The following is a 25,200-nucleotide window of genomic DNA, read 5'->3' as shown; positions in this document are numbered from 1 at the left end:
AGGTGGTTTGGGAGTCCTACGTCTAACTCAAGCCCCCATAATTCGGGTCTGGATATAAAGCAAAACAGGAAGTGACAACAATTGCAGTTCCACCCTCATCCACTAGGGGCTGGTGTCAGAAGCGAGCAAATCCTCATTGACTCCCATGTTAAAAATACCAATTTCACAGCAGAAATAAACATGTTTACAGTCTGGTTCCAAAACATGTTTTTGGTTTAAATGATCTAGTTTACACTCATGACAACTCTGAGGAGGGTGCATTTTTTTCTCACTCTTCTGTTTAAGTGTATTAAAAGCCTAAAATTCTGTATAATTAATGAACATCAGACCCACGTGACCACAGAGCTAGCTCCGTGGATAGGCCTCAGCCTGAGCGTCAGCCTCGCCTTAAACTGTTCAGTCTCTCAACTCAGAACATTAGTTGTGCTGTTTGTGCGTTCTTTTTGGATATTTTTGTGCAATTGTTGGACAAAATGACTAGCTGTGGCATTAATTGCACTAATAGAGCATCCAAGGAGTCTCCACTTCATTTTTTTTGGTAAGTAAAATTATATTCATGTATTTTAGGTCACTGCCGAGCTGAGCTTAGATTTTAACATGTACTGTTTAACCATGAAATTTAAATGTAATAGGGTAAAACCCAGTGCATTTAACATAATGCTGCACTTTAGAAAATGGGTTGAAATATAACATGTTGGTGGAGCTGGGTTCCCACTATCGGTATGGTCCCCTCAGCGGCAGCTCGGCGCATCTCTGACTCAGAAGCTCTGGTGTTGTGCACAGTTAACTCCGGTTGTAGCTAGGTTGCTACCTCCGTTAGCTTAGCTCCCACCTCCACGTTAGCTTTAGGTTAGCTTGTAGCTACATCGCTTCAGTTCGATGGGTGTCGTCATTTGATCCCAGCCTTACAGCCCCACCCTCAGCTCCACCTCTTTTGCCTTTTATGGAATTGTCTGGACTTGACGGAACCTGTGACACGGTCAAAACTTATAATTGGAGCCTATGGACATGAATCGTCCAGCATATATGTCGATGGTCTAACTCCACTGTGCGAGTGAGCCCTTGTCTCATGCAGAGGACTTGGCGACTTGTTCACGAGTTACGGTAGGATGGAGCAGGAGATTCATTTTCGATAACGAGGGCTTTGCTCTGCTCTGTTGTGATGAAGAAGGAGGTGGTCTGTCTACATTCCTGCCCTCACATTTGGTCACGAGATTTAGATCAAAGAAAAAAGTACGAGATAAGGAATACAAGTGGCTGGGCTCAGCCTTGGAGATGAGGTGAGGAGCTCCATCATCTGAGGAGATGTGAGAACCACTGCTGCTCCACGTTGAATTGAGTCAACCGAGGTGGTTTGGGCATCTGACTAGGATGCTTCCTATTCACCTCCCTCTGAAGGTTTTTCTTTTGGCTTGCTTGAGGATCCTCTTTGGTCTGAGAACATCTTAGGATCCTCCAGGAAGAGCTGTAGAGTGTCAATGAGGAGAGGTAGGTCTGCGTTTCTCTCCTGGACTACAGAGGATGGACGGCTGAACGGACAGACGGACGGATGGATGAACAGAAACTGAAACATTTTGCTCGTTATTGCTAGAGGCCGGCCGATATGTTGTTTTAAGGCTGATGCCGATACTGATTTTTAACTAATTCTGTTGCCAATGGCCGATATCTAAAGCCGATTATTAAGGTCGACATATACACGTTGTAGCAGCACATTGATTGCGAAAGACAACCGAACACTCACTGTGTGAAATCTAAATTAAATAGTCAAAAAATCTCTTAATATTTATTGAACTTAAAATATAAAACAAACTCAAAACATTCAAAAAAGGGATGTCCTTCGGTCCTTTCTTCAGTCTAGTAGTGGCGGCAGTTGGCCACGGAGGTGCAAGATTTTTAATTATTTAATTTATTTAAATCAGCACATCCAAATCTGAGACCATGGTTCTCGACCGGGAAAGGGTGGCCTGCCAACTCCAGGTCGGGAGAGAGGTCCTACCTCAAGTGGAAGAGTTTAAGTATCTCGGGGTCTTGTTCACGAGTGAGAGTAGGAGGGATCGGGAGATCGACAGGTGGATTGGTTCGGCGTCTGCAGTGATGCGGACGCTGAGCCGATCTGTCGTGGGGAAGAGGGAGCTGAGCCAGAAAGCCAGGCTCTCGATTTACCGGTCCATCTACGTCCCAATCCTCACCTATGGTCATGAGCTTTGGGTAATGACCGAAAGAACGAGATTGCGGATACAAGCGGCCGAAATGAGTTTCCTCCGTAGGGTGGCCGGGCTCAGCCTTAGAGATAGGGTGAGGAGCTCGGACATTCGGGAGGGACTCGGAGTAGAACCGCTGCTCCTCGGGATCGAGAGGAGTCAGTTCAGGTGGTTTGGGCATCTGGTCAGGATGTCTCCTGGACGCCTCCCTGGGGAGGTGTTTCGGGCATGTCCTGCCGGCAGAAGGCCCCCGGGTCGACCCAGGACACAATGGAGAGGTTACATCTCCAATCTGGTCCGGGAACGCCTTGGGGTCCTGCCGGAGGAGCTGGTGGAGGTGGCCGGGGAGAGGACGGTCTGGAGCTCCCTAGTTGGGATGCTGCCCCCGCGACCCGGACCCGGATAAGCGGAGGAAGACGACCACGATGACGAAATCTGCTTTTAATAATAATTTTGGCCGATGTCAGTCATAGAAAAAATTGAATATATCGGTCAGCCTCTAGTTATTGCTGCACAGAGAGGTCATACCAAACGTTGACACACTTGCAAATATTTGACCCTTTACCTCAATAAATTACCCAAATAAAATAGCTTCCTCACATTTTTTGATCCTTATCTCAACAAAAGTATTCAGAAATCCCCTCAAGCTTTAATGACACCTTAATAAAGCTTAAAAAGTAGCTTCTTGCCTGTTATTTTAATGCAACAACTAATGTAAATAATGAGGAATAACCAGAAGACCACTAGACTTACCATGAAAGAAGTAGTAGTATTGGGAAATGTAAGTGAGGACGCTTAGAGAGTCTGGAGCTTTGGTGGGGACCAGGTCGTTCGGATCCAGCAAAGCAGGGATCCCCAGATTTGTTTCTGCAACTTCAAATGCCTAAAAGGTGTTAAAGGTATAAACATTTCCATTTTATTATGTTTTTCTGTGTGAATTATTTCAATCCCGGCATAATTAAAAAAAACTCTGGCTTGCATGTAAACAAAAATGGAAATGTCTCACCAGCTTGTTATTTTCGTAAGAATTTTCTTTGCAGAGTGAGCTGAAATCTCTGGAGCAAGATAAAGAAAAAATGGAGGTAAACAAATAATGAAAATAAATAAAAGAACCAGACACAAAATCTGAGACTCTAGTGTGTCAAAATGTATTTGTCCATTCACAGATTTCTTCTGGGACTGATTAAACACGAAAAAGTGATTTTATTTATTAAACTGTAAAAAGTAAGTTACCTTCAAACCCAGTAATCGACCCAGCCCTTGTGATTACTGAATGACTCCCTCACATCAGTCTGGAGGAGTTTGGTCCCGCTCTTCTACAGATTTGTTGCAAAATAACACTAAATAGTTTTTTTAGTGATTGTTGGTCAGAAACTTCATATTTGACAGCACTCTGCAGCCCTCTGCTGACCAGATACCGCACTTAACAATTTTGTGGAGGGGGTAGGTGTTCTAGGGGGTGCTCTTATACATACATTACGGCTGTTAGCATTACTCTCTTATTTTTACTTCCAAGTACTGCCAACAGAAAAGCCAACTTCTTGTGCTTTTTATTGATGATCAACAAACTGAAAAAGCTAACTGCACTGAAAATAGCTAACAGCGGTAACACGTGTATAGAAACGCCCCCTAGAACACCTACCCCCTCCACAAAACTGTCAAGTGCAGTATCTGGTCAGCAGAGTGCTGTCAAATTTGAAACTGGTCGAGTTTCTAACCCAACAATAACTGAGATCAATGTTAAAGCTCTTTCATTGGCTGCACCTGGCGGTAAGGCGTTTCCTGTTTCCTGTTTTCAGTGTTGCACTACGTGTAGCTGTTTGGTGTTTGGGGCTCGCTAAAACTGATTTAATTTCTCTGTACTAGGATATCTCTGAGTTATTGTAGCACATAAGCACGCTAAAACACACATTTTCTTTTGTTCCACCTAGCTTTTAGGGAACCATTTGAGTTCGCACGCAGTTTATTTGGTGTTGAACAGTTTGCTCGTCCAGTTAGCTTAGCCTCAGCACGGCTATGGCTACTTCTGTTTCTGCTTCTCCGTCTCCTATCTCTTGCTCTCTGTGTCAGATGTTTATGGGCCATTCCCATCTGTACCGGGTCAGCCCGGGCCGGGTAGCCCCAGTCGGCCCCAGGCTGGCCCGGTTGATTCCACACATCCTTGCCTTAAGCCCATGTGGGCTGATTCTACCCACCAATCAGAGGCTTGCTCTAATGGAAGGTGTGAATTTGCTGTCAGCAGTGGGTGTGTTGGCCCTGGTCGGCCTGAAGCAGACCCCCTCGAGAAGAGGGCTGAGAATGAGCCTTGGTTGGCCCGAAAAAATACCAGGCCACCCAGATATGTAAACAACCTACGCTACCCGGCCCGGGCCGACCCGGTACAGATGGGGATGGCCCATTAATTACTCCTCTGCCTCCTTTAGTGATAATGGTACGTGTAATAAATGTAGCACTTTTGTAGCTGAGGAGGCGAGGGTGTCGGAATTGGAGTCCCGGCTCAGCGCTGTTGAATAACCCGTAAACAGCCGTAGCTACTTAGCTAGCACGGGGCTAACTAGCTCAGAACCACCCCGTAGCGATCCACCAGCACAACCCGAGCAGCCGGGACCTCAGGCCGGCTGGGTGACGGTACGCAGGAAGCATAGAACCCAGCCTGTGGGCCACCACGTATATTTATGTCGATGGCCACCACCAACCCGTCCACGTTCCTAATAGATTTTCCCCGCTCAGTGACGCACCCACTGACAAGCCGACTCTGATCATTGGCAGTTCCAGTCAGAAACGTGGCATTAGAGGCTCCAGCAACCATAGTTAAATGTTTACCTGGCTAAGGATAAGCGTAAATACAGTAAGATGCTTGCTTAGTATGAGGATTGCTGTAAAGTCACCGACGTCAGTGACTTGATGCAATTTGCTGGGTTCCTTATATAGGAAACATTTTTTCTGATTGGCTTAATGAACTGACCTGAATTGGAATGTTTATTATGTGAAGTGCCTTGAGACGACTCTTGTCGTGATTTGGCGCTATATAAATAAACTTGAATTGAATTGAATAGCTTAAAGTTTAAAAAATGTTTGTGTTACTTTAAAGAGCAAGTCACCCCCAAATCAACCTTTTTTTGCTCATAAACTATAGAAATGTGTGTCTAATCGTGCTGTAGACATGTGTAGTCAATAATTTGGCACTTCAGTGCATCTTAGTTAAAATTTAAATATTCCATCTAAAACTCAGTGTTGCGCCCTCTTCAGGTAAAAACTCTGCACTGCATTTGAATTTAAATCTGCCATCGCAATTGGCTAAAAGGTACACTATGAGGTTAGCTGGTACATTATGATGTCACATTGTTGTTGTATATGTGTATTTGTTAGTGGCTCCGCCTTCTCTGTCTACCAGGCAACAGCATTTGTTGCATTTTTCAAACAGGAAGTGGGAGTGGAGTAGGGGGTGACTTGCTCTTTAAGGTCAAAGGTAGAACGATCTTTAAGATGTTATGCTGGGGAGAAGAATCCATGGTTCCATCTTTTACAGCAAGTGGTCCTGAAGCAGCAGAGCAGCCCCAGACCATCACCACCGTGCCTGACTGTTGCTATGACGATGATTTAGTTAGTTTGACTCCTGATGGAATGGGTTAGGAAGCAGAAAGTTTTGTCTCGTCAGTCCACAGAAGATTCTCCCAGAAGTTTTTGTGGATCATCAAGATATTTTTAGAACTGTGAGAAAATCTTTTTGGTCAGTGGAGATTTGGGCCTGCTGCCTTTTTTTTATTCCACCTGTTTGTTTGTTTTTTAAAGTGACAGTGTGTATTTTTCCCGGTGAAAGGGGGCAGTACCTACATCATTGCAAGTAAGCAGCATTTTTGTGTTAGAGTAAGACCTTACCGATGGATGCCCATTAGGGTCAAAAAGCCCTGGGGAGGGCAAACTTCAGCAAAATAACGAGCACATCAGACTCCCTTTCATCACTGGCAACAAGTGAAAATGTTAATGTGCCAAACAACAACATTTAAAAATGGTGAAAGTTTTGTAACCGTTTGTTACAAATCAGTAAATGCATTTTGTCCTCATGGGCTTCTGTAGCAGGAAACATGGCATCTAATATGGCGTCGTCCAGAGACTTAGACCCACTCCCATGTATTTTAGACCTGATTTTTATGGTTATATGTGACAAATCTGCCATTATTTTTCAACATATGGGCATCATTTCATTCATTTTCAACAACTTTTTGATGGATATTTCCAGAAATTAATTAGAAAAGCGACACATCGTCTCTTTAACTATAAGTGAGGCCTGCGGGGCTTTACATGTCCTCCTGGGTTCGTTTAGAACAGGACATGACATGCTGCTTTTTGGGATCTTTTAGCCTGCTTCTTGATGTCAGAAAGGTTCTACTTAACGATTTCCTAACTCTACAGGCCTGGTCATCACTTCTGTGAGTGTCTGGTGGAACTGAACTCAGTTTTCTAATTACCTGGTTAATGGGAATTAATTCTTGATTGACCAAGAGACAATACCTTCTCCACACAGGACCAGGTTGGTACTAGATAGCTTTGTCCAGCTAATTAAGTTGAAACTGCATTTTGCATCTACTCATCTTTGTCTGATAAGTTGTTTGCTGATATGAAACATTGAAGAGTAACCCTCCGAAATGCAGAAATGAAATAAAATCAGTAAACACTTTTTCACAGCCCTGCACTTACAAAGGATGCATCACTGCAGAATCGGCCTAAATAAGGAGTTGAACATGAATGACTGAAAGGTCATAAAGTAGATGTTTGAGGTAACTAATCAGCTGATCTCATTAATCCTGACCAAAAACAGATTAGGTCAGCAGATTAAGGCGGACGTCTGAAGCAGACAGAAAAAGGTTAAAAAGCAGTGAAACGTTTAGTGAGCCAATTTAGCTGTCTGTATCTCACTATACTTACATTAGGTCAGGTCTGTGTTTGTGGATGACGGCACAGAAGGCCAGTCCATCCCTGAACGAGGAGGACACGTCCCTGATGTCCACTCCAGCATAACCGGCGCACGTGGGGCGGCACCACTCCATTATTTCCATCGAAGATGCCATTCTTTAGCGGGATGAGCATGACACTTAAAACGTGAGATGTCAACAAGGTTGGCTTTGTGCTGAGAACAGGAAACGGTCACCGCCCCCTCCCCGTCTCAAACTTTGCTTTGGCACGAAACCTCCTGCGGCCACATTTCAAAGATCAAAGTTTCAGCAGAAGCAGACAGGAAGTTTAGGTTTGTAAAATAAAAACAGGTCCGTTAAGAGCCTAGCGGAAACTCAGACCCGGGGTTTTCCCACCCCAAACTAACTAAACAGTTCGACCGTGAAGTGAAAAGCGCTCCGAGTAACTGCAGAGCAACAAACTTCCCAGACGACGCGATAAACGGTGTTGATGTGAAGAAAATCCCGCTGCTTGCCTGCCTGGCTGCTCCTCCTTGTTGTGCTGCACACCCAATAGCTGCCGCTAGAGGGAGGTAGAGAGCTGCTATAATTAGAAAAGTGAGGTTTTTAATTACAGGCTGCATCCTCTACTAGACATGTTCTCTAGTTGCAAATTCACAAGGGCGTAATTTAAAACGAGATCATTTCTAAAAATTATAATTCAAACAAAAAAAATCTAGTTAGTTTGTTAGCTAGTTGTTAGCTAGTTCCCTCCACTCCGATTAAAAAAAAATAAAAATCTCATAATTATGACTTAGCTATCTGATTAATTTGATATATTTTAAAGATCAATTTAATATAAGTAAAATGTAATAACTATATTTTAATAACAAGTGATGGAAGAAGTAACACATTTCCAAATCACACTTATTCGCACCTTCCAATAGATTATGTATTTATGTTGGAGCAGTAACTTAGTATTTAACCCTGAATGTAATATTAGCAAAAATATATTGTCTGTAAGAATTAACCACCTGTATGCTATAAGCTTACTAATTTAAAATACATAATGTGGCATAACTATTCTGCAGTGAAAATAATGTAACAATTTAAGTACATAAATTTATTTTTCCACATTTGATCAATTACTTTTATCAGCTTTGCACATAAGTAATTAACGTTGTGGGTTTTTTACATAGCAAACTATGATTACAGCATCAATTTTGCCTCTGAAAGATTAGATCTGCCTTAACATCACTATGTCTGAGTCCTCGTATCCCCCCCCCCAACACACACACACACACACACACACACACACACACACACACACACACACACACACACACACACACACACACACACACACACACAAATAATAAAAATAATTTTTTTAAAGTTGGCATACACTTTTTATGTAGCCTAATGCATATGAAGTTTTATTTATTACTTAAGTTTAATAATGTATTTTGATCTATATACTGAAATAAACAAACCAAACATTCCTTTTATTTTGCTTTTCTAAACCAGAGTGTTCTGTGTCTTCTAGCTCTAGGTCTTTTACGTCACGCCACGTACCTGTGCGTCTCTCTCGCGAGACTCACCACATAATCGCCACATAAATCTCGCAGTGATGGCTGCGCCTCCCGATACAGAGAGTTTGGAGTTGCGTATCAGTAAGTGTTTTTAACTCTTTCCCACCGAGTCAGTGCTATCTGGCCACCGGAACGTTTAAAGAATATTATTACTGAATTTCAGATCAAATGACAGCTTCCGGTTCCGTAGCAGAGTAGCGTGAAAGCCTGCGGTAACGTCCAGGATGCTAACCTAGCTCCGAGCTGTACATGGCAGCTGTCAAACCTCCGGAAACAGCCAGGCATAGCTTTCGCTTTACGGCCCGACGTCTACCTGCTCGCGTGTAAAATGATCGTGAGAGCAGTACTTTTAGGTACATTGGTCCAGCCGTGGTTGCGACACTTTTTTTGTCCTTGTAAGATAAACAGAATATTCTGTACAACTCCCGAAAGTAAGCTAGCTCCGGTTAACTCCGCTAGCACCTAAACGGCGACACACTGAAGCGGTGCAGCTCTGACTTTAATATGTTCAACTTCTTCAAGTTGTGGGTCCACTCAGCTGCGATGGGGTGAAGTTCCCAAGTGCAGAGATCACGTTCCTTCTCAGTCAGGTTTAAGTCCAGATAAAGAAAAGTGAATGAGGATAAATACATCTTTGTTAAATCATTCTGCTTTTGAACTATTTTCTTAAGTCAGTTTCTTAAACTGTTTTTATGTTGACATATTCATCACGATCTCACAGCTAAAAGCCTTCAGGGACACTCTGACAATCCATAAATGTGCGAATATATTCTCACATGATGGTTCTCAGGTGGCAGAACAGGATGTCTACTAATAACAAGCGTTGTAGTTCAGTCCACAACCCCACGGTTTGTTGACATGTCTAATTTCGGACAAGACTGTTAACACCAAGTTACTCCCAGTGGTAGGACCCTCGTTTTAAATGTTGTTCAACACTTAGAAAGGTGCTAAATAAGTGCAGTGTTTATTTCATATTAAACTTGATGGCATACAGCCTGCCTTCACTGATGTTTTTACTTTTCCTCGGCTGAATAGGAACAGTTTTATAGATGGTGTGGAAGTGTAAATATTACCATATCAGAAAACATTGGCTGTGGGTTCCAGTCTGATCTGTGAGACAGCCCAGTGTGCAGCTGTCGACTTGTTTAGTAATCTATCTACTCTGATAATTGAACCCCAGCTGGATCAAAAGAGACTTCAATCCTGCTAATCTGACCAGGACTTTATCGTGACAGTAGGTTGCTTCATTTGTGGGTCTGACTGTTAGAGCATGCAAACTTAGAAGCTGACAGAGTTCATGCTAAAACAGAAGTTAGGCCTGTACTTTAATTACACCTATGATGTAAATAAATCAGAGACAGCACACCATACCTGGTCCAGTTGTGGTGTATGTCACTGTTCTAAAGAGAAATTAAAAGTTTGCTTATTGTTAAGTTTACTAGCTAGTATTTATCAAAATTAAGTGCCACGAGAAAAAAATGCATATAAAAACAAAGTATCCATAGATATTAGGGATGCACCGATCAGGTTTTTTGCTGCCGATCACCGATACCGATATCAAAGAGTGCTGATCACCGATACCGATCACCGATACCGATCACGTGGATTGGCCAGAAATTTTCTACAACATTATAATGAGTGCTACAAACTACATAATCTGGGAATAAAGGAAATGTAACCTAATCTGCTTTGATCTATTTCGAAAACTCCGATCAAAACCGATAGGGGCGCTATCGGCCGATTGGGATCAAATGCCGATCCATCGGTGCATCCCTAATAGATACGTATCTATTTTAGTAGTGGGGTTTTTTTCTTCATTTGTTTGGAAATAGGCCAATGTTTACTGACCATTACACCACAGCATTACTGCGATTTAATGACAAAACAATGCATCTATGCATGAAAAATAGGTGTGCTTTTATTTTGCATCAAGGTGTCTGTCTGTCTTTTCAGACCGAGCCACAAACCCACTGAACAGGGAGACAGACTGGTGCAGCATCCATGCCTTCTGTGATCAGCTCAACAATGATTTAGAAGGGTAAGAGAGCACACTCAGGGGTCATAAGGTCATCTGGGACTCGTTTCATGAGGATCAGATGGGGCAGGGCAATAAATCGAAAATTTATCGTTATTGAAATTTCTGACTCTTATCGGGATAATTATTCCCATGTCAGTAAATTTGATGATAAAAAATGAAATGATGTGTGTAGGTTGGCAGCGTTAATGTCCCTTTAACTCATTCGCTGGCAGCTGGGCGGCGGTGGCACAGGAGTTAAGTGCTCGCCCCGTAATCGGCAGGTTGCAGGTTCGAGCCCCGCTCAGTCTGTCCTTCTATTGAAGGCTTCATTAGATACGTGTAAATTAAATAAAGCTCACATCTTACTTGAATTTTTGATGCTGCTTTTCAACTGATGTAGATGAATGTGCTACTTTTGTTTTTGCTTTGTTTTCTTTATTTTATATGCAAGGTCATTTAATGTACTTGTATGCTGCTTTATGTTATTTCTGACCTATACTGTTCTTTTCTGTTCTTTGTTCGATGGCTGCTTTGTTCTTAGCCACCTGTACTTATTCATATCTTGTTGATTTGTAAGATATGCACTGTATTTGTTAATTTGTACAGTAAAAAAATAGTTACCAGCATGTAGCAAATAATAATTTTAATAACTCTTTGACTTTATTTATGATGGTTGTAATGAACAGTAATAATCTCTTGGCTCAGTATAAATGTATTTTAATTACTGAAATGAATTATTATGCTTTGGGTATAATAACCAGAAGGTCCTCTCGCACGTAACCAGCCTCATTCAGAGGGTATCCAGGGTAAAATGGGCCATTCCCATCTGTACCGGGTCGGCCCGGGCCGGGTAGCCCCAGTCGGCCCCAGCCTGGCCCGGTTGATTCCACACATCCTTGTCTTAAGCCCATGTGGGCTGATTCTACCCACCAATCAGAGGCTTGCTCTAATGGAAGGTGTGAATTTGCTGTCAGCAGTGGGTGTGTTGGCCCTGGTCGGCCTGAAGCAGACCCCCTCGAGAAGAGGGCTGAGAATGAGCCTTGGTTGGCCCGGAAAAATACCAGGCCACCCAGATATGTAAACAACCTACGCTACCCGGCCCGGGCCGACCCGGTACAGATGGAAATGGCCCAAAAGTAAACTGCCATCGCATATCTTTGACTCATGACCAAAGCTTTCTTGCTCTGAGAGTGGGCGTGTTCTGAGGGGCTTGTTAAACGAAATTTCCATCAGCAAAAGTTCAGTTTGTGAACCAACCACCATCCTGAGGATAAGGGAACGGCCGCCCTGAAGCCTCTACCTGCTGTTCTGTCACGCTGATAGAATAGCTTCGAATAAACGCACGATAACCAGCTGACGCAAAACTCTTTCAGAGTTACTGATTTTGAGTTAAGTAAGACGCAAAACTCCTTCAGAGTTAAGCCAGATGCTCGACTGTGTACCCTGCGACATCTTCGGACCAGAGAGTCGGTTCCACTCGGGTCTCCTCTACCGGACCGAGTAGCCGGAGGCTGACAACACCCTCCCTTGACCTCCGGATTCGCACGAAGGGTCGTCTGAATGGGTGAGGTAGCACACAGATTGTGTTTGATGCTGTTCTTCTAAGAAACGACTCGGTTAGCTGCAAAACCATCATTTCCAACCCAGAACGTCTATAATTCGTGAATCAGAGAGAGAAGCGCGTGTTAATTCTAGTATGTAGAAATACGCTACAAGCGTTATGTTCTAAAAGTCACTGGTAACCAGTGAGGTGAAGCTAAAAGCAGAGATGTTATGTTTGATGTTTGCTCCAGACCTCAGCTGGCCACCAGGCTGCTGGCCCACAAGATCCAGTCCCCACAGGAGTGGGAGGCCATGCAGGCACTATTAGTAAGCTCTACTCGTCATTTAAAAGGAAACATCCTGTTGATCTTCAGTTCATGTAATCGTCCCCGTTTGGTCGCCAGGTTCTGGAAACCTGTATGAAGAACTGTGGGAAACGGTTTCACAGCGAGGTGGGGAAGTTCCGCTTTCTCAATGAACTAATCAAGGTGGTCTCTCCGAAGGTAAGGCCGACGAGTCTCCGTCTGCGTGTTTTATTCTGTTCATCGTGGTCAGCTGTTTACTCTCACGTTCAGTATTTAGGCTCACGCTCCCCAGAGGCAGTCAAAAGGAAGGTTTTGGAGCTGATCTACAGCTGGACGTTAGGTTTACCAGATGAGCCAAAGATCTCAGACGCTTATCAGATGCTGAAGAAACAAGGTATGAAGCTAGGAGCATCAGATGAATACACCTTATTGTTCTAGCACAGTCATATGTTTCAAATCACCGTGGAAAACCTTGTTTTTGTCTTTTGTCTGTGAATCAGGTATCATTAAACAAGACCCAGAGCTGCCCCCGGACAAGCTACTCAACCTTCCACCACCCAGACCCAAGAATGCTATTTTTGAAGATGAGGAGAAGTCGAAAGTAAGAACTTGCCTCGTAACATTAATGGCTGTTGTTTGTGTTTGCTAACAGTCATCTGGTTGCTTCGCTGTCAGATGCTGTCCCGCCTGTTGAACAGCTCACACCCAGAGGATCTGAAAGCTGCCAACAAACTCATCAAGGAAATGGTCCAAGAGGTAACCCGTCCTGCCCCCGTTAGCGATCACGTTTCTCCTTGTAGACCTGCTCCTTTCACAACACGAGGGAAGAAAAGAAGGCACTGCTTTCACGACTGTAACATGAACTGAGCGGGGATCTGAGATGAAAGGTGTTCCCCGGGCGAAGGGGAGAGGCGTCGCTACCAGTGACCCACAATCCGTTTGTCGTTTAAAATTTTGGGGGAGATTAGTTCAGTCTTCAGCTTAGAGACTCTAAGTAGAATTAGCTTAAATTCATGATGCTGAGCCACAAAGCTTCTGGTAGAACGTCCTTTGATCAGATGAGACTAAACTGGAGCTTTTTGGTAAGTCAGCTGAGTTGTGTATGGTCAGACCGCTGGTAGGACATGCCTGAAACCACCTCCATGTGGAGGAGCAGCGACTCTACTCTGATTCGCTCCTGGATGTCCGAGCCCCTCGCCCCACCCCTAAAGCTGAGGCCGGCCACCTGATCAAGTCCTGCATCCTTTCGGTCATTAACCAGAGCTCCTGACCATCGGTGAGGATTGGAACGAAGAGCAATCGGTGAACTGAGAGCATTGCCTTCCAGCTCATCTAACCTCTTCACCACAACGGACCGGTTTAGTGTCCATATCACTGCAGATGCTGCCCCCTCCCCTCACTCATTAAACTCTTCCACTTGAAGTAGGACCTCTCCCCAGATCTGGAGTTGGTAATCCACCCTTTTTCCAGTTGAGAACCACAACCGTGGCTTTGGAGGTGTTGATCCTGATCCCAGCTGTTCTTAACTCAGATGTGAACCCAGTTAGATGGAGCTAAAAGGACCGTGACATCAACAAAACGCAGAGATGTCACCAGACTCGTACCGTTCACCCCACAGCTGCTCCTGGGATTTCCTTTTCATTAGTGGTTTATTTATAATTACTTGTGTCGGTTTCAACTTAACGAGGTAACCATAGTGGGGTTTACTCACTTTAACAGTCGAGCACCAGCAGCTTTATCTTTGCTTTTGTTCATGAAACACCAAACTGCTGTGCTGCTGGTTTCAGGATCAAAAACGGGCCGAGAAGGTGTCGAAGCGCGTGAACGCCATCCAGGAGGTGGAGGAGAGCGTCTCCCTGCTGACTCAGCTCCTGCAGGATTACGACAGCACAAACCAGACCAACGCTGAACTGATACAGGTGGAAAAAACACAGATGTTCTGTTTTAGTTTACGCAGCCACAGCCTGACTGGTGTGTGTGTGTGTGTGTGTCATCAGGACTTGTACCAGCGCTGTGAGAAGATGAGACCGACACTGTTCAGGCTGGCTAGTGACACAGAAGACAGCGATGAGGCTCTGGGTGTGTAATGATTGTTCTTCAACTATTAAATGGTCTGGCAAAGATTTTTGTTGGTATGGTGATCCCATCACCATACATTTAGTCTTCTCCACATTAATAGCCAACTTATTTTCATTAATCCACCTTTCTACTAACCTCAGTTCCTTCTCCAAAATAGAATTTAATTCCTCCAGATTCCTTTCTGTTGCATTTAAAGTCAAATCATCTGCATATAATACAATCGTGGCACATTGTAACATAAATGGAAGGTCATTAGTAAAAATTGAAAATAACAATGGTCCAAGAAAACTTCCCTGCGGAACCCCACATAAAAGATTCTTCCTTCGAGAATAACTGCCTTTTAACAATACCATAAACCCCCTTCCAGTTAAGTAACTTTCCACCCATTTAATAGCAGATTCATGAAAACCATATAACCCTAATTTCATCAGTAATAGATTATGATCCACTAGATCAAATGCCGCACTCATATCCAATAATATCATCCCAGTTAGTTTTCTATTATCCATATTAGTCATCCAATCGTTAGTCATCTGTGCTAGTGCCGTTGTTGTTGGGTACCCCTTTTGATATGAATGCTGAAATTTAGGATTCAACTATTTTCCTCGAAATATAGTTATTTGATCAAAAACTTGTGTATGAGAGGAAATATAACTTTTGTACAGAAGCTGAAGATAGCTGAAGTAGTTTAACACTCAACATTGTGCAACAAAAGGCCTTTTCTATCCTAATTACTAGAACATAAAGGAACTGTTTCCTTTCTTTAAACCGTAGCGAACCACTAATAAGAAAGCAATCCTGATTAATGGGCACAATCGACTAAAAGAAGGGTTGAATTCTAGAAACGGTCCTAACTACACTTCGGGTTCGAGTGACCCCGGCTTTCCACTGGAGCCGTCAGCAGCGCGAGTCGGCCGCGTCTCAGGAGCAGCATGTCGCGGCCTTTATGCGCCGGTTCTATTTTCTACGCGCGACGCCTCTGAAACGGGTCAAGTTCGATATTTTTGGGGAAGGAAAGACAGGAAATCGGACGCGGAAATGGAGAGAAGCTCCCGAGATTTTCAGAATAAAGAACGTACTGCCTTCCGGTTGCTTTACTTTTAAAAGAAGTTACTAACTGTGCGGCCCCGTGAGAAGTTATCACCTAGCTAGCGGTCTCCTTTGTTTTTCAGGTCCGTATTGGCGATTCTAAAACGGACAGAACATAAAACACAAACCATGTTGTAGTTTTCTCCTGCTTGTTGTTGTGTTTACTGACGAAGTCACTCGTGTGGCTTCGTGCTCGGTCGGTGACAGCTGCTCCCCTGCTGCTTCGCGTCTCGTGGGAAGGGCCAAGCAGCAGCTAGACGTGCTGCTGCAGTAACGTGCTGCTGACGGCTCCGGTGGAAAGCCGGGGTTAGTAGCCCAAAGAAATAAACTCACAGGTATTTGGCCTACTTGTCAAGTGGATCCTAATGTAATAAAAAACCAACGGTATCAGTACGGGGCCGCTATACTGGTCCAATCACTTATTAATGAATCAGAATGAGTTTTAATCTTCAAATCTTTAATGAATACAGATAAGTATCTTGACTTCATCTACATGATTTGTGCCTTTTTTATAGGGCTGCACGATATTGGGAAAACCTGCGATATGTGATAACAATGATTAATATTGCGATTACTATATTACTTGCGATAAATAAAAACTTGACTCGGGAACAAAAATATTAAAAAAACAAAGAAATTTAAAAATGACTAAAACATCATAAAAATGAGAAAAGCAAAAGATGCGAGGAAAGGGAAAAAGAAAATGAACAAGAAAAGGCCATCAGTGGATCCCGGGGAAATCAGAATCAGCAGAAAGAGCAGAACAAAGCTAACTCAGGTGTTTGCTAACCATCAAAGTTGAGTGTTAGTGCTAACCATCTAACCTATGAAAACCCACCCAATTGGCCAATGGGTGAAGAGCTCTGTTTGACTAGTTAAAAAACGTCATGCGTCCGTTTGCTTGACAGAATGCATCATGTGTAGCAAACATTTGAGCTGACCATTCATTGCGATATTTATCTGTTCTTTGCGATATGCATATTGCGCATGCTGATATCGCGATAACGATATATTTGCGATGTATTGTGCAGCCCTACTTTTTTATGTACTTGGTGCTTTCAGGGACCAGCTACCTCCTAGTTGGAGGTTCTTGAATCCAACATTCTGTCATGAGTTCTATTAAACATATTTATTTCTTTGTTTGTGATGTTTTCTCTGCAGCTGAGATCCTTCAGGCCAACGACAGCCTGACCCACGTCATCAACCTGTACAAGCAGCAGGTGAAGGGGGAGATCATCAACGGAAACAACACAATCACCCCACCCAAACCTGCAGGTGAGTAAAACACAGAACGCTGGTTTAAATCAGCGTCGGTTAGAAAAGACATGTCTCTTTATTCCTCCGAAGGAGGGACAGCCCTGCTGGATCTGTCTGGACTGGACACTTCGCCTCAGTCCTCCCCGTCCTTCCCCGAGTTCCCCACTCCCACAGAAAGCCTCACTGCTCTCTCACAGGAGATGGGGATCAGTCTCCTTGACGACGAGCTGATGTCACTCGGTAACCCACGAGTCTAGAGTTAGAGCGCACTAGAGCAGCTTCGCTCATTTTGGTCTGAAACACTCCTGATTATCTTTAAGGTTTAAGTGAAGGAACACACACATCCAACCCCCCCTCCCACCCCGAGGACTCCACAGCGTGGGATTCCTTCCAGGTGAGGGACTGGGAAACCATTGAATCCCATTTCGGACTTCCTGTTGACAACCTCTGATGAGACATGTCCTCTTTTGTCGCCCAGTCGTCTGACAGTATAGACGCAGACATCACAGCAGCACCGAGCCTCCTGAGTCCCGACCCTCCCTCCCAGCCCCACCACCCTTCATCTGGCTCCGCTCCGGGGAGCTCGGCTCTGGACGAGCTGGACCTGCTGGGGAAGACCCTCCTGCAGCAGTCTCTGCCTCCAGAGGGCCTGCAGGTCAAATGGTATGTTTTTAAAAATTATAATTCTATTCCTTGATTTTGTCAGAAGAGTTTCAGTAAACTCCCCCTGATGCTGGGAGTTTCTGCTCAGTTTGATATTTATGTCATTCAAACTTAAAGAGCAAGTCACCCCCTACCAGAATCTTACTCCACTCCCACTTCCTGTTTGAAAAATGCAACAAATGCTGTTGCCTAGCAGACCGAGAGGGCAGTCTTAACAAATACATACACACAGGCTCACAACAACATTGTGACATCATAATGTACCAGCCAATGTCATGGTGTACCTCTTAGCCAATAGCGATGGCATATTCAAATTCAAATGCAGTGCAGAACTTTTACCTGACGATGGCGCAACACTGACAGTTTTAGGCAGAATATTTGAATTTTATTCATTTACTCATTTATTTAGTATATCAGCAAAAAAGAAGTTGATTTAGGGGTGACTTGCTCTTTAATTAAAGGGTCTTTTTCTGTCAAATTTGATTTTAAGCAGCTTTGCAACCTAATCAAGGCGCAAGAACATAAAATGATTATTATTGTCCTTTCAGGGACAAGCAGCAGACCAAACCAACCCTGAGGGATCTCCAGAGTAAATCTGGAGCCAACGTCGGAGCGAACCCCGTTCTGCCCTTTACTTCCGATCATCCCGCTCCTCTTCCCAGCAGTCAGCCTAACCTGGGAGCCATGCTGCTGGACAAGTCTCCACTTCACTCCAACACTCCTCCAGAAGCTACTCTGACTAATGTTTTTGTACCAATAGAGTCCATAAAACCCAGTAAGTCTTTTATATAAATCAGGTCCACTGAATGAGTCTGATCCTGTTTGCAAGTCTTATTACATCATAAGACACGCTCTGATTATCAATCCTAACCACTTGTCTCTGGTTCTGTCCCAGGTAGTCTCTTACCCATAACTGTGTTTGATGGACACAGCCTGCGGGTTCTGTTTCACTTTGCTCGGGACTCGCCTCCATCTCGACCCGATGTTCTGGTGGTGATCATCTCCATGTTGTCATCGGCTCCCATTCCTGTCACCAACATTCATCTGGAGGTCACTGCTCCACAGGTCAGGAGTCATAGATTCATCCACCTTCAGGTGTTGTAAATGAGATCCACAGCAGCTGATCGTGTGTGTGTGTGTGTGTGTGTGTGTGTGTGTGTGTGTGTGTGTGTGTGTGTGTGTGTGTGTGTGTGTGTGTGTGTGTGTGTGTGTGTGTGTGTGTGTGTGTGTGTGTGTGTGTGTGTGCGCGCGCGCGCGTGATAATTGCAGCCTATAGCTGTAAAGCTGCAGCCTCCATCCGGAACAGAGCTCCCTGCCTTTAATCCCATCCTCCCTCCTGCTGCCGTCACACAGATCCTGCTGATAGCAAATCCAAGCAAGGTATTTCACCTTTGTTGCCCTCTTTTGAAGATGTATATTTTCTAGGGGTGGGACTCGATTAAAAATATTAATCTAATTAGTTAGAGGCGTTGTAATTAATTAATCTCAATTAATCACATTTTAATTGTTCAGGAAAATGTGACCTCAAAGCAATTTTTAAATGAAAACTAACGAGGCAGAGAATCAAACATTAGGCATGGTTATTTTTTACTGTAAATTAAAGCTTTTTAATTTCTAAAAAAATGCTTTTTAATTACTCAAATGTGACTGTGTGATATGAAGCAAGACCCAAATCAACTACAATGTATAGTTGTAAATATAAAACACATGCAAAGGGTTCCTGAGCCTTTAAATAGTCTCTCAGTGTAGTCGAATTACTTAAATAAATGGACTTTGCACCAGATTCTAATTTTTTCACTGTTCGTATAATTGGGTGTTTTTATTAACATTTCTATTTCTCATAATGTAGTAAAAACATATATATGAATAGAAATCCTTGAAAATGACAGAAGAACAGGCACAAATATGATCTAGGACTTAAATTTAACACCAGAGCAGGCGTGGCATATTCTGAGAATGATCAAGAACACTAACTGGTTCCAGTTGGATGATGGGAAGATAAAAGATCATGACGAGGAAGTAATGGTCTGACGCCTGAGTGGTGAACAGGTGAGCGGACCTTTCTTACATAGGAAGACTTGCTGTCACCTCAAGAAGAGGATGGCTGCAGACGCGCAGATCCACGCCTGCAGCAGCGAATCTGATCAACCTGATCACAATGTTCTCGCTTCTCGCTGCCCCTGACGCCCTTAAACCTCCGCCCCTTTAGCTCCCGATCAGCTGATGACGGCTTCAACATGCCTCGCTGCTTAATGATGGTAACGCATGCGATGTTTAGACAGCGACTCGTCTCAGAAACATAAAATAAACCAACAGAATTGTTTAGAAAATGATCAGAAAGACTTTAGAGTGTTTCTGGTACTTTAAGACCTGTTGTTTGTGATTGTTTAGTAGTAGTTTAGAGTAGTGAGGACATGGAGCATTTTCTCAGCTGCAGCCAGGTGCCTCTCGTTCGTCGTTTGCCCGTTCAGTTCAGGATCAATTTCAAAATTCTGCTTCTCGCATTCAAATGTTTGAACAGTCAGGCACCTCCCTATCTGTGTGAACTCCTCCATTACTACCACCCTCCTCGTGCTCTTAGGTCTGAAGATCAGCTCCTCCTAACTGTCCCTGAGGCACGTTTGAAGACCCGCGGGGAAAGGGCTTTTTCTGTCAGTGCCCCAAAATTGGGTTAGGCAAGCACCCTCTGTTGCCGTTTTTAAAGGGACTGTATGGAGTTTAGAGTTTTTATGCTCGCGATTGCCCCCTCAGGCCAAAAGCGTAACGGCAGCTTCAATAGTAGGCTCGTGCACGAGGTGCGCATGCTGTACGTGCACACTCCTTAACGAAAATCACAGCTGAGACAGTCCCTTGTGTGTGTGTGGGGGGGGGGGGGGGGGGGGGGGGAGGAGATAGGACAGGAGAACGTGCAGCTAATTAATTAAATAATTTGGTTCTGTACCTTTCTCTTCAGCACAGCCGACAAAGGTTTATGATGGGTCAGTCCTCCTGCATGCTCAGATCATTCCCTTCCCTTGCTTGAAAAATTGTTCCAAAATGAAAGTTGAACCCACATCTTTTTTATCCGTGAATTCAATGCCGTTCGGCGAGTCTCAAATAAAAATTTGGGCATCTTACTGTAAAAAATATACCTTAAACGTAAAAAATAAACTATGTTCACATCAGGAATCGAGCCCGGGTCTCCTGCATTAGAGTCCGATGTCTTTCTTGGTGAGCTAAAGCGCCAGTGACGTACTTTGTATCTGTAATATTTATATCCTTGATGACAGCTGAAACAACGTTCAAAGAACGGTTCGGAGTGAAAATGGCTATTTTGTTGCTAATTTGTAGGAAATATCTAGAAGAAAGTTCTACAGAAAGTAGCTAAGGGTCTTCAGAAATGTAGCTAGCTTTGTCACTAGGCGTTAGGAACAGCGACAAAAACTAAAGCTACTGCTACGGGTTATGCCTGAGCGTGAAAGTGCATGAAGCAGCCTGCTCGACCCGAGCAGCTCTCTTTTTCTGTGATTTTACAGAAAAACAGGCAATCACAGTAAAAATGCCAGGGCTCATTCTACAGGACCAGGGCATTGCAGGAGAATGTATGAAGAAGACATTTATTATTTCTATACATGTTTTGGCTGTCAAACTTCCATAATGCCCCTTTAAATCATGCCTGAAAACCCACGACTTCTCCCTGGCCTTCAACTCCCAAACCATAAAGCATGAACTCATCCTTTAATTTTCCACCTTGTTTGTTCGATTTTAAATTTGTGTTTTTATATTCTGGTTTCACTTGTTCTGTTGGTTTTAGTTTGTTGTTCTTTTAACTCTTATCTGTTTTGTCGTACAGTCTGTTGGTCCTCAACCTCTCAGAATCCCAATAATGGACATTAAACTATCCCGATCCGTGCTGATTCGTCCACTCTCTCCTTGATGGCATCCATCCTTTGTGCCAAAGAATGAATCTCCGCCAAAGTCCCAAGCTTACGATTCTTCTCGAAAATTTTGTGAGTCTGTGAATTCACAGCGCGGTGCAAACCCTCTCTGAGCTCCAGGATCACGCCAGTATTCCTCGACAGCTTGTTAATTTTCCGGTAAGCTGGGTAGCCTCCAAGGCCAATGAGCAGGAAACCTGACACCAACACCATATATATAGCGCCTTCTAGAGTCCTGGAGCCCCCCAAGGCGCTTTACAACACAGCCATTCACCCATTCACACACCCTGGTGGGGATGAGCTATGATGTAGCTGCAGCTGCCCTGGGGCGCACTGACAGAGGTGAGGCTGCCGAGCGCTGGAGCCACCGGTCCCTCTGACCACCACCGGCAGGCAAGGGGGTGTCTTGCCCAAGGACACAACAACAGCGACAAACTGAGCGGGGCTTGAACCTGCAGCCTTCTGATTATGGGGCGAGCACTAAACTCCTGTGCCACCGTCACAAAAGTAAATGTTTACTAAAATTCTGCACCGGACTGCTTGGGGATGTGTCTGACTTTAAATCAGCTTTACAAAGACAATATGTCAGCCGATAAATAAAAAAAAGTGTAAAAATCGGCCCAATATATCGGCGGGCCACACATGTACTAACATCGGTATTTTTGTCAGATTTTGATGCGATCTGCAACAATTTGGAGGCCTGGGTCTGATTTTAAGGGATGTTTAAGTAGAAAAGTCTTCTTGCAAATGTTGTGCCTTTAGGTTTGAGAAGTTCTGGTAAAACTGTCCGACTTGAAGCGTGTGAAAATGAGCTCACCTGTGTGTTTCAGGAGAAAGTCCAGCTGCAGTACAGGCTCGCCTTCAGCACGGGGGAGCAGCAGCACGGCGAGAGTGGCAGCGTAGAACAGTTCCCTCCTGCAGAGAACTGGGGGAACCTATAGCACGGGACGAGGAACACAACCCGACAGACTCTTTCCGCCTTCGCTGACGCTCCGCCTCTTCTACTCGACACCTTTTTCCTTTCGCTATCGTGTCGTACCTTTTGTTGGTCGTTATTGATTTCTAAGGATTATACTCAATGTGGCGTGTGTATGCTTTGCTCCAAATTAGCCGCGTGTGTCTACGTCTAGTCTGCGTGTGGCTGCATCGGGACACAGCTGCTGTCTTCTTTAGCTTTTTTAACTTCAGTGTGCATATTTGCTTATTTAAGCTTGATCTTATTTTCCAACCTTTTTGTGTTGCCCTCCACCCAGAAGCATGCTGCGAACGGGAGCCGACGCTCACTCAGCACAAAGTTGGTTTTAAACCCAGGCGTGCATATTTCATCTGTTTGCTTTCTTCTGTTGATTGCAGACTATAGTGTTTAATTTTATTTCTTCATCTAATGAACAAAATCTACTGTAACATCACTGCGTTGTATTTTTCTGCCACGTGTGCCTCTTTTGCAGTTTTTATTTAAGTTTTATTTCATTGAGCTGGATTCATTTTCTCATCTGTTGGGTGGTTTGTGTTCATACCTTTAACACAGTTTAGGTTCAAATCTGGCTTTAGCTGAGGTCGATGTGAAAGCATTTATCAGGTCAGACTGAACATCAGAAACTTGAATATATGCAACCCGAGCTGTTCTGTGCACAGCGTTTGTCTGGATCATGTTTGACTTGTTAACCAAAAACGAAGAAAATTCTCTAATGCATGTCAGCCATGCTGAACCCCCCCCCCCCCCACACACACACACACACACACACACACTCTGTTCATTTCCTGTTTAACTGCTTTGTAAATGCCGGCCATGGAACAACAGTAATGTACATTAGACCTGTGCAGTGTGGAAGAATATAAAATACTCCACGTGGAAAATAAACTTTTTTTTTCTTGCTGTAAACAAGTTTTTATGCAGGCCTCCTTTGCTTGTGGTGAACCGTGTAAATGCCTTTTTAAGGAGAGCTGCCATTTTTGTTTTTGGATGATTAGTTAAAATGTTTTTCTGATCACGGATGTTTAGTTTGGTCTCATTTATTTTAGGTCTCTGTGAAGTTTAAACACCATTCCTTAGAAGATGTTGATATGTATTATTATAAAACATTATTTTATTTGTATTCAAGAGAAGAGCAGCAACTTGCACATTGCCATAAAATCTTTTTAAAAGCCACCCAGAAAAAAAATCAGCACTTGTCCTAAAGGATAAATATTAATAATAAAGCCTTTAATAATCATCCAATATGCAACATTTCCACCCTAATTTTGAATAATTGATGAAACTCCAAACGCACTCAGTGGTCTAAGCTACAGTCCTAAAACACCAGCAAACAAGTGGTATTTCATGTTTCACTGCTGTTGAATTTGTATTTTATTTTTTTCTCACAGCAAGAGTTTCTATAAACTCGGTTTACACGGCAGGATAATCCTGTCGATTTTTGATCTGATCTTCCCATCAGACAACTTTTATGTATGTAAGAATTTTATAGAGAAATAATCCCAAAACTGTCATGTTGGAAGGAAGGCTACAGAGTTCCAGCTGGCTAGGTGAGCTGACGCAGAAGCACCGGCATTTGTAATTCAACATCTGCAGGCAAAATGCTCCTGAGTTGTTTTAAGGTGTGGAACTCTGCAGTGGCCTCTAGTAGGAAGAACGCCTTGTAAGTTTTATTCTTGGGGGGGGGGGGGGGGGGGGGACATTGGTGCACCATTTCCATGAGCTAGGAGTGACACATCACAGCTGAGCTTCAGACGGCAGGTTCTGGATTTGGACATCTCGGATTGGCTAACAGCATCGTGACTCTACCATTGATTCACAATGTTGATATTTCATCCCCACAAATAATGCAAGTCTGGAGGAGTTCAGCTGTGTGCTGGGGTTGCTAATGCTAACAGTTAGCTTCTACTAACTGAGACGTTATCTGCTTTTCCCTGGGCGCTAAACCACCAACAGCCTTCCCCGTCGTGAGTCAAGATGAATGTTAAGTGACCGTGTTATGTAGATCTGTCAGGATTTTGTAATCCTAGAGTTTCACCATCTATTTTCTATCAGAAGCTAATACAGGAGATAGGTGTAGGAGACTATTTTAATGTTCGGCCTGCATAAAATACTCAGACTGACCCATTAGAATCAGAAATAATAATTAAAAATGTTTTTTCAGTGTTTCACACCTTTAAAAAAAAACAAATTCAGTAAACAGGAGCGACCAAGAAGTTATTTGTTGTACCCCGAAGAAGCCATACGTATCACTGCAGAATGTAAAAAAAGTGTGAACTTTTTTTGTTTATTTCCTTTGCAACACCAACATAAACATATAACAAATATACATATAAAAATGTGTACAACTTAAAGGAAATATTTTGTTTATAAAGTTAAAATAATCATATTTCAACAGAGCACTAAACCAAGCAAAGCCATTACAGTCACCACCATAAATGTCACAGTGCTTCGTTCAGCTCTATTTACACGACAGACGAAACCTGCAGCTTTACACACGTTCAAACCGAATGCAAACTTAGTGTTTTAATCAGTATATGCGTGAGATAGATATGCTGTTACCTGAGGGCTAAACTTCGGGTTATAAGGTTCCCGTTAAATTACAAAAACAGAACAGAACATTGCACTCGGTCTTAAATTTAGTGGCTGCAGAAACACAAACGATGCCATTAG

The 25,200-nt window shown here is 43.5% G+C and overlaps 2 protein-coding genes across 2 annotated transcripts in view; one reads left to right on the top strand and one right to left on the bottom strand.

Annotated features, from left to right (window-relative positions):
- The window catches only part of LOC107376302 (MICAL-like protein 1), an 18,195-nt gene extending 10,718 nt beyond the window's left edge, over positions 1 to 7,477 (bottom strand). The window contains exons 1-3 of the mRNA XM_015945332.3: positions 7,128 to 7,477; positions 3,208 to 3,256; positions 2,955 to 3,084 (exon numbers count right to left, since the gene is read on the bottom strand). Of these exons, the coding sequence (XP_015800818.3) occupies positions 2,955 to 3,084; positions 3,208 to 3,256; positions 7,128 to 7,270 (322 nt within the window). The 5' untranslated portion in view covers positions 7,271 to 7,477. The remainder of the gene's footprint in view (positions 1 to 2,954; positions 3,085 to 3,207; positions 3,257 to 7,127) is intronic.
- Positions 7,478 to 8,680: 1,203 nt separating this feature from the next.
- Positions 8,681 to 22,728, top strand: LOC107376303 (ADP-ribosylation factor-binding protein GGA1). Its single transcript, XM_015945333.3, has 17 exons — positions 8,681 to 8,766; positions 10,639 to 10,723; positions 12,496 to 12,571; positions 12,649 to 12,747; positions 12,820 to 12,943; positions 13,050 to 13,150; positions 13,225 to 13,305; positions 14,337 to 14,468; positions 14,547 to 14,628; positions 16,879 to 16,992; positions 17,065 to 17,214; positions 17,295 to 17,368; positions 17,453 to 17,637; positions 18,186 to 18,412; positions 18,533 to 18,702; positions 18,907 to 19,017; positions 22,385 to 22,728. Exons 1-17 carry the CDS (start codon positions 8,724 to 8,726, stop codon positions 22,493 to 22,495), a joined length of 1,965 nt encoding a protein of 654 aa, XP_015800819.3. The 5' UTR covers positions 8,681 to 8,723; the 3' UTR covers positions 22,496 to 22,728.
- Positions 22,729 to 25,200: the final 2,472 nt, after the last annotated feature.

Source organism: Nothobranchius furzeri, chromosome 12 (genome assembly GCF_043380555.1).
Source record: "Nothobranchius furzeri strain GRZ-AD chromosome 12, NfurGRZ-RIMD1, whole genome shotgun sequence".
Classification (NCBI taxonomy): Eukaryota; Metazoa; Chordata; class Actinopteri; order Cyprinodontiformes; family Nothobranchiidae; genus Nothobranchius; species Nothobranchius furzeri.
Note: the sequence above shows the minus strand (reverse complement) of the source record. Positions and strands in the feature narration are given on the sequence as shown.

Bases quoted from the DNA above. Each gene is read 5' to 3' on its own strand.
- LOC107376303 (XM_015945333.3), top strand. From the start codon at position 8,724: ATGGCTGCGCCTCCCGATACAGAGAGTTTGGAGTTGCGTATCA. The intron at 16,993-17,064 runs GTGAGTAAAACA...ATTCCTCCGAAG, and splicing joins CACCCCACCCAAACCTGCAG to GAGGGACAGCCCTGCTGGAT. The intron at 17,369-17,452 runs GTGAGGGACTGG...TTTGTCGCCCAG, and splicing joins CAGCGTGGGATTCCTTCCAG to TCGTCTGACAGTATAGACGC.